The 9,537-nt window shown below is 41.2% G+C and overlaps 1 protein-coding gene across 1 annotated transcript; it reads right to left on the bottom strand.

Moving 5' to 3' along the window:
* Positions 1-448: 448 nt before the first annotated feature.
* On the bottom strand, positions 449-8,359 carry LOC134206524 (uncharacterized). The gene is made up of 3 exons (XM_062682248.1): positions 7,459-8,359; positions 7,094-7,410; positions 449-586 (listed from the first exon to the last, which is right to left on the bottom strand). Exons 1-3 carry the CDS (start codon positions 8,357-8,359, stop codon positions 449-451), a joined length of 1,356 nt encoding a protein of 451 aa, XP_062538232.1.
* Positions 8,360-9,537: the final 1,178 nt, after the last annotated feature.

Raw genomic sequence — 9,537 nt, 5'->3', positions numbered from 1 at the left:
TATGTAAAAGACACATCCTCTCGTCGTACCTTTCTAGAAATAAATTTAACATAAATAAACTTAACATTGAAATAAACTTTGAACGATAATTTAATAAAGCTAAAAATTTCAGGATGATTGTCGATTAACAATCACTTCCTCATCTGGGTGTACCGCCGGTGGTCAGCAAAGTCGGCGAAGCCACCGTCCCCAAACTACTTTCGCCAATCGAACGAATAACGGCGACCGGGGTGGCCGAGTCATATTGTTCCTTCTAGCTTTCTCGTGTGCCTGCACATGTTAGTTGGTCGGTCAACCGTCGTCAGTGTGCACAGCAGTGCAAGTTCGTTTAGCTGAAGGGTTGAAATAGAAATTGACCAGCCGCTGCCGCCGCCGCCGTTGCCAAGTCCCCCCACAATGCAGTATGGCGTGGGGTCTTGGGTGAGTGAGCAGTTGTGGAGCAAAACCACTATCCCGCGCCTTCTTCATCTTGGTCTTGGCCTTTGTTGGCTTCTTTCCGCTTCCGCCGCTGAGCTCCATTGCCGTCGTCATCGTTGTAGTCGTCGTTGATTTGACTCTGACGCTGACCGTGTTCCTCGTTGGAGAGCTTGCAAGTTTTTGGTTTTGTCTTTATGTATTATATTTTAATATAAAATCTAGAAGGAAAATGAGAAAATATATATGCACACGGTGTGGAATCGGTTGGCGCTGCTGCTGGTACGAGCAAGACGTCCGGCAACTGATTCTCCTATGCTGATGGCTTGGATGCGAAAGGAGCCTTGTGGACATTACGATGGGATGAGGGATGCACCGTGTGACGGTTGGTCAGCTTTCCGTTTGCTTGGCTGGACAGAACTTGCCAGGATTTTAGCGTAAGAAGTGCACGTCAGTGTGTAACTCGAGATCCTCAACGTAAGCATAGCCAGGAGAATCGAAACGTCTTCTAAATTGTCTTCTTGTCTTATTGTCTTATTGTCTTCTTGTATTCTTGTCTTCTTGTCTTCTTGTCTTCTTGTCTTCTTGACTTCTTGTCTTCTTGTCTTCTTGTCTTCTTGTCTTCTTGTCTTCTTGTCTTCTTGTCTTCTTGTCTTCTTGTCTTCTTGTCTTCTTGTCTTCTTGTCTTCTTGTCTTCTTGTCTTCTTGTCTTCTTGTCTTCTTGTCTTGTTGTCTCCTTGTCTTCTAGTCTTCATGTCTTCTTATCTTCTAGTGTTTATGTCTTCTAGTTCGTTTGCCTTGTTTATGTTCAATTTTATTTAATTAAAACCCCTTATACGTCATTGTCACGGAACCTCCTCCTAAGCGGGGTGGGTTGACCATTGCATTTGAATATTGCGTACGGTGTAGTGTGGGGGGCCACGTTCGTTTCGAAAGTTCAACTCCTGCACGATGATGATGTTGATTCTGATAGCACAGCTGAGAACGAGAAGGAGGATGTGTGCTCAACGGCGACGACGACGGCGACGCCACTTGGGTGCCGAAGTGGGTCGGACGAAGAACTAAACGCTTCAGGAGAAAGACTAGATGCAATTTTAGCGCTTGAGAATATTTTCTAGAACACAAGGACCCTTGTCCAGCCAACCGGAATGCATTAGGCTTTGAGTGATGTAGCGGTAGAATGAAATGAGAAGAAGTCTCTGGCCTTCGCCCACCTCCATCTTGCAACTGGTTTAGTGGCCAGTATAGTGCACACAATTCGAGAGATTAGGATAAGGAAGACCTATGGCAACGCACATGCATGCTCGTTTGGACTCAACTCCTTTTGGGACGTGAACCAACCATCGAGCAGCTAGCGATGTGGACTACGACAACCAACGTAGCAGGGCGTAAATCCTTTTCCATGAGATGGGTAACATCGCAAACGCTTCGTTTCGCCCCTCACCCGCTGTATCAACGAATAACGGATTTTGGGCAACAACGAGCATGATTCGGGAGGTCAGCTCGTGGCAAGATGAGCAAAACGACGTTTGGGGCCAATCTAATCAAGATAAAGAGAGTGATCTAAAGATGTGGTACCCAAAGATTAGTTTTCTGCCCAAAGTTTAGGCTGCACTACGAAATGATTGATGAGGAACTATTCTCATGTAATCAGGACAGAACAATGCTTTCTTTCGCATACTTCCTTCTGCGATTTTTAGACTTTAATTTAAATTATACCTTCTATTACTATTCAGATTTTTTTGCCTAATTATTGGTTCATTCAAATGTAAATGAAAGTTCTACTGAGTGTTTTAGCTTTCAATATTATCACATATCATACACAACTGTTTGCACTTGTGTTTATGCTATATCAGAACTATTAGAGAAAAAATAGCTCTGTCATTAAAAGAAAAAGAAGAATCACAAAACAAATTTACAGTAAGATATAGAATACGACTTTCCAAATAATTTAAAGAAATCCAAATTGACATTTCTGCAGCAGAGTGATTAAAAGTACGTGGTTAGATGTTTAATCATCGAAATTAGACACAAATTTATTTTATTGTTAATAGCTTTGCTTAACTATAGTGCAAAAGTTTATCTACAAATCTGGCTATCAGTTCGTTGTTTGAATTGCACTAATAACGGAGCTTTAGCGTTAGTAGCAGTAGCCTATACTAAATAATTGACATTTTCTTACCATTTAGTATGAGTTACGGACGCTAGCACCTTAACTACTTCAATAGTGGAATTTGATCACCAACTTGTTAGGCAGAGTTGTAGAAAAACTTTCGATTTAGAAGTCCACCATACAACACGTTTTAAAATTAAGCCTCTGTGATGCGTTATTGATAAACTACTAAATAATCGAACGCAGATTACTTAATGTTTGATAAAATCCTTGTCTGTATAGATCACAGAATGTAGACTCATGAGTGTTTGTGATGCAAATGTCATATTCTGAACTATTTACAGCACCGCACTCTAGATAAACTTTCATGTTATTGTTTTATTTCCTCAATCACTGATCCAAATCTGTATTCTAATGATTTTCAACCTTTTCACGTTAAATTAACCAACTTTTTGTACATACAAACCTCACAGATCCCAAGACGAATCGATTAGGGAGAAAATTTTGCAAATCGGGTAATCCGTTCGTGAGTTAAATCGTCAGGAAGGGAACCTAAGGTTATTTTTATTTATATAGAAGATAAAAGATTAGTACGGTAAAAAATGGTAAAGTTAATACCGGTAAAACCGATAAAATACCGGGTTTTGTGAAAATGTTAAAATCAATTGCTTGTTAAGACATTAGGTAGACTTAATATGCTGCCCTAGTGGCACAATTCTGATCGATTTTGTTGTAGCAACTCCAATGTGATTTGGATTTGGTTGCATATAAGTCACAGTGACTGGTATATGACAAGTGTGCTACTCGAGTGAGCGGTCCGCGTCTGATTTTGTCGGCAATGTTGCTAGCTGCTAAGAATGTCCTCTCTGGTTCAATCGAAAATGGATAAATGGTTCTAAGAGCGTCGAATATCAGTGTTAAGTAATTGCCCTACAGCTTCCTAGTAAGAGAGTTATTTGCTTTGCCACCAGCAACGCAAGTACATTCGACTCTTTACATCTCGATATCGAAGAGATCATAAAGATAGGGATAAATCAAAGAATTGGACAAGCATACTATATCGAAAATGCTCGTTGCTGTGCAAAACGACAACAAAACAAATGAATCATTTGTTTGAGAAACTGCATAAGTCCATTTTACACTTATTCGAGAAAACAACAAAAAACTGTTTTTGAACATATTTGCACCGAATCTTTCGATTTCTTCGATACAGATCAATAGTTTTTGGCAAAACTCAACACCTTGGGGCACTTTCAGGTCAAAAAATGTGAGCAGTACTCCACAATTGCTTTTCAAAGTACATGGACATATGTAGTTTCTCAAACAAACGAAAAATCACTTGTCATAATACGAGTTTGTACAATCCCATTGAATTCCACCACTTAATTGTATCTTGACAGATATGTATTTCGACCTCAACAGTAAGGCCGTCTTCTGTGTCTCGTACTTGACAAAGTCGAGACAAGTACGAGACACTGAAGACGGCCTTACTGTTGAGGTCGAAATACGTATCTGTCAAGATACAATTAAGTGGTGGAATTCAATGGGATTGTACAAACTCGTCTTATGACAAGTGAAGACATTCCACTAAAAAAGCTCAAAATAATTTTCTTAACAAAACGAAAAATGTTTCATACATTCCTGAACACATTTTTTTTTCATATTTTTTGCCAGAATACGTATTTTTGGACGAGGATTCAGAATATATAAAAATCTCATTCTGGCCAAAAATGTTACATATGCAGTTTCTCAAACAAACGGTTCAAATGTCATTTCTTGTTTTTGATAGCTTTGTTAAGTCCAAATATGGTCTGGTAGCTTAGAAATTTAAATAAATTGACATAGGGTTAGGAACAAAGAATCCTGAACACAAAATGAACAGAGCAATTTGCGATAGGTAGAGAGATATCGGTTATCGAAACATAGGTAATTTGACAAGGAAAGAAGTCGTCTTTATTGCGAAACGGTTTGATGCTTGCAAAAAAAGTTATTCAGGAAATACTGAATCGTGGAAAATTCAATTTAACACGTAAAAAATAACTTCAATATCAGATTGGAGACGAGCCAGCCTCGGGCGAAAGTCTCCCTAATAAAGACATAAAACTTCAATATCAATAATGGGCATTTTTGTTTTCTTCATAACTTTGCTTCCAAACGACAAATCGCTTCGCAACAACAGCTCTCATTCAGCTTAGGACATAGTCTCTCTACATAGTCTACTTGTTGATTATATTTAAACTCAAGTAACATTTTGAGTTCTATCATACTCTATTAGCAGTTTTGGAGAGCAAATTTTCAAGTCTAGCAATAAAACTAAAATCTACATGACAACCTCTTGATGACCACTACAAGATTATTAGGGTGGTTCAAAAAATCGATTTTGCTCCACAGTGCTCATCTGATTCTTTATCATGTTCTGAGTGTCCTCTGAAAATTTGAGCTCATTTGGATTAAAACTGATTTAGCACAAGCGATTTCAAGTTTGCATGCAAATTAGTATGGGGAAATTTATTTTTTCATTATACTGTTGATGACGCTTCCCCATTAAGCGCAGGTTAAAAGAAAACCTACATAGCTAAATGGAATACTCAACATCTTTCACTCAGTGAAAACCGCATCTTAATTGATCGTTCCAATAATTAGTAATCGAATTTAATCTATACCATGGTTTTCTGGAGCTAATTGCATAACTCCTCAACAGGCAACATTGCTGATCGTGGCGCGAAAGATAGCACACACAAATTCAGGCTACTATGTTGCACTGCACATTTCAGTGATGCCCTCAAAGAAGTTTAACGATCATGACTAAAGATTCGCAATCTATATTAAAATCGATTACTAATTACTGGGGCGATCAATCAACATGCGGTTTTCGTTGGGTGAAAGCTGTTGAGTATTCCTTTTAGCTATGTAGGTTTTCTTTTAACCTACGCTTAATGGGGAAGCGTCATTTACAGTTTACTGAAAAAATAAATTTTCCCATACTAATTTGCATGCAAATTTGAAATCGCTTGTGCTAAATCAGTTTTAATCCAAATGAGCTCAAATTGTCAGAGGACACTCAGAACATGATAAAGAATCAGATGAGCACTGTGGAGCAAAATCGATTTTTTGAACCACCCTAAAGATTATGTTATGACCAAGTGGACCACTCTTGAGATCGTCTTCAATGCAAGTTTAGGGTTATTCATAAGAGTTCCATAAAACCGCTGTCAAAAAAGGGATTTTTTTCCGTGGAGCTTTTTGTTATCATATTGTAGAAAAAGGATAATCGTAGAAATGAAAGAATGAAATTAAAAAACACCATCACGGACATGGATGAACAATAATGTTCAATTATTGGACATTGAATGCCCAGAATTTGTTCGCGTGCTTGCAATTTTTTTTTGCGCGTTCGAATTTCTGGTGAAAACAGGTAAAAAAATCAGTTTGTTTAAGTGCGCCGTTGTAATACTGTGATTTACGGCCAATTAATTCTTCTTTCTTATTGGCATTACATCCCCACACTGGGACAGAGCCGCCTCGCAGCTTAGTGTTCATTAAGCACTTCCACAGTTGTTGGCACACAATACGACGAGAGCAGTTTCCGTGTTTATAATCCTTTATTAAGTTCAAGGTGGATTATAAATCTCCTGATGAAAGATAGTAGGGATACATTATTGGCTATACTTTCAACGATATTGATATTACTTACGTTTACTACACGCTCAGGGTCTAGCAGTTTTGTTGCACTGACGGTAAGTGTCGTTTTGGGATACCTAAGGTTTACAGTTTAAAGGTTCACGTAAGATTTAGGCAGTTTGCGTACTAATTACTTTAATTATAGGTGTCGTAAAGACCACTTACCAACTGGTAAACTATTTAGCTAATATTTTAGTTCATGTAAATCGTACAACCATCAATGTAGGGCTTTTAGGTTAAGCTACTATGGAACGAGAAAAATATTATAAAATCAGCGTATTTTACTTAGCAATTGTTTCCCTACCGTACTAAGGACACTAGATCATAAGTTTTAATAATCACTATCAACTAATAGATGTTAGCTAATCTAACTCTAGGCATAAGGAATAGTATAGTATAATTTTATGATTCGCGTGCTCAACTTTGTCTTGCAACCAATATCGCTCTACCGTTCGTATTTCAACAACATGCGCTTCATCCTCTTCATAACATCTCGCTGACAATTCAGCTTCCAAGTAAATATCTAGGTGCTACTGTTCTCGTGTGTATGAGTACATCGATAAGCGTTGCCAGATTGGTGAAACTGCGTTGTGATAACACTCCCCGGCGGTACGTCGACTTCCGGTCGACTTACTCTCTATCGCGGTGAACATCAAGGACTGCTAGCTTCGTGACTGGTCGTTCGTATACACCGTTAGCTGTCTGAACGGCGGCGGACCGAATACACCCATTCCTTCCTATGTTGACCTGGATAATTCTTCCCTTCGGTCAACTGTTTCTTGGTAATTTAGAATCGACGATGATAACTATGTCGCCGATCGATAACGGCTCATTGTGTTCGAACCATTTTGTTCGCCTAGCTATTTCTGGGAGGTAGTCGCTCACCCAGCGCTTCCAGAATTGATTGGCTAGGACCTGAGAGGTGAGGTAGTTTTGCTTCATTGTGGAACCGCTGTCATCAAATGTGGTCAGTGGCTTTGATCCATTCGATGACCCGAGCAGGAAATGGTTCGGGGTGAGCGCGGGGGCTGAATCATCATCGATTGGGACGTGTGTCAGAGGCCGCGAATTGACGACGTTTTCCACCTCGATAAGCGTATTACGTAGCACCTCATCCGTAAGTTTTGATGCTGGACGAATCGCCATGAGATTGGTCTTTACCGTTCGTATCAATCTTTCCCAACACCCGCCCATGTGTGGTGCTGCGGGTGGGTTGAAAATCCATTCCGTTTCGGGGCACATAAACTCACTCATTAATGTTGTTTGGTTGACAGTTGCCATGGCTTCTTCCAGTTCGCGGGAAGCGCCGATAAAATTTGTACCGCGATCACTGTAGATTTTTCGTGGAGTACCTCTGCGTGAGATGAAGTTTCGCAAGCCCATAATACACGAACTGGTGTTAAGTGAGCAGACCAGCTCAATATGAATAGCGCGGACGGTCAAACAGGTAATCAGCATTCCCCATCGTTTTTCCGTCCTTCTGCCGACGACCACTTCCATGGGACCAAAATAATCCACTCCGATGTACGTGAAGGGTCGAGCGAATGCCCCAAGTCGAACCGCTGGAAGGTCCGCCATGATCGGCGGTCGAGGAACTGCTGTCTCATTCTTGCATTTTTGACAATTTCGCCGGACCGAAGCCAATTCGACGCGGATGCGTGAAATGTGAAATCTCCGTCTAAGTTCGTTGACCACGGTTTCATGGTTACAATGGTGATATTTGTGATGGTAGTATCTAATAATTAGTGTGGTGACGGGATGCTTCCGGGGTAGTATTATTGGGTGTGTAGTATCGTCACTGATGAATTGGCATGCGCCAATCCTACTACGCATCCTCGTAACTCCTCTCTCGTCCAACCATGGGTCCAGTTTATACAGCAAACTCGTTTTTGGAAGTGACTTCACAGAAGTAGTTGAGCGCGATTGCTCCAAGGTAGCTATATCATCTGGAAATCCTTCGCGTTGTGCTGTACGGAATAGATACGTTTCTGCCTCCCCAAGCTCCGTCATAGGAAGCGGTCCTAAATTGACTTGCTGCTGTTTAGCCTTTTTACGTAAATTGGACACATAACGCAAGACGAAAGCAACAGTGTTGTGTACATGCTTCCAGCTGGAGAAATTGTCTACTTGAATAAGCGAAGAGCTGGACATCGTGCGGTGTACCAACAAGTGCGGCCGAAGTTCTGTAGCAGTCGGTGCGCGTAATGAAGGGGTTTCGGGCCATTTCGTTCGTGGGCACCATAGGAAGTCTGGCCCAGTAAACCATCTGCTTTCCGGTGAAAGATCTGGAACTCCATTCCACTTTGTTCCATCATCCGCTGAATTTAGTCTTGTAGGAACCCATCGCCATTCTTGTTGCTCGGATGTTTCAAGAATTTCGCTTATACGAAACGCAACGAATTGCGAATAGCGGCGGTGGTCTGTATTTATCCCTTGTAGCACGTCTCGGGAATCTGTCCAAAACACCCTTTGTGTTATACGGAGCGATAGTGAAGACGCTATAGTCTGTGCAAGCCTGGCACCTAGAACTGCTGCTTGGAGTTCCAGCCGCGGTATTGAGAGGAACTTTAATGGAGCCACTCGAGCTTTGGAGGCTACGATTGAGCACTTCACGGATCCGTTATATTCGAATCGAAGAAAGGCAACTGCAGCAAACCCAATCTCGCTTGCATCGACAAACGTGTGGAGTTGGATATCGGTGCAGCTGTTTAGATCTATTGAAGAGCTGTAGCAGCGCGGAATGCGAACAGTTTCTACGTTAGGTAGTACCTTTGTCCATAACTGCCACTTCCTATATATCTCGTCAGGAACACATTCATCCCACTGAACTTTACTTCGCCACACTTCTTGAAGCAAAACCTTGAGGAATATCAGAAAATGTGCAACGAGTCCCAGTCGAATATGGTCATTAAGACACGAAGCATTTCTCGTTTGGTAGGTGGGCGTTGTCCTGTCAGCAGCAGTGCGTCATAACGGTTCCATCCCACTTTGAACATAAACTCGTCCGTCGTCGTACACCACCACATTCCGAGCACTTTCTCGATGGCGATTTCAGATGCAATATCCATATCATTCTCCGCCATATCTCCTTCGTGTAGCGCTATTCGAACTTCTTTGGAGTTACTCATCCAGTTGCGAATCTCGAAACCTCCTTGTGAATGGATATATTTCACATCATCCGCTAGCTTGATTGCTTCGCTTTCCTCGTCGACGCTCACCAGCATATCGTCCACGTAGTGGCGTTCCGTAATTGCCTTCCACTGCGCTTGGATGTGTTATCCTGAACCGCTCCGCATTTACGTTTTTATGTACTGCGCGCAGCTTGGAGA

The sequence above is a fragment of the Armigeres subalbatus genome, chromosome 1, assembly GCF_024139115.2.
Source record: "Armigeres subalbatus isolate Guangzhou_Male chromosome 1, GZ_Asu_2, whole genome shotgun sequence".
Classification (NCBI taxonomy): domain Eukaryota; kingdom Metazoa; phylum Arthropoda; class Insecta; order Diptera; family Culicidae; genus Armigeres; species Armigeres subalbatus.
Note: the sequence above shows the minus strand (reverse complement) of the source record. Positions and strands in the feature narration are given on the sequence as shown.

Coding starts and splice junctions, on each gene's coding strand:
- LOC134206524 (XM_062682248.1), bottom strand. CDS start 8,359: ATGTCCAGCTCTTCGCTTATTCAAGTAGACAATTTCTCCAGCTGGAAG. Junction 7,411..7,458: donor CAACCAAACAACATTAATGA/GTGAGTTTATGT, acceptor ACCCACCCGCAG/CACCACACATGGGCGGGTGT. Junction 587..7,093: donor ATCAATTCTGGAAGCGCTGG/GTGAGCGACTAC, acceptor AAAACTTGCAAG/CTCTCCAACGAGGAACACGG.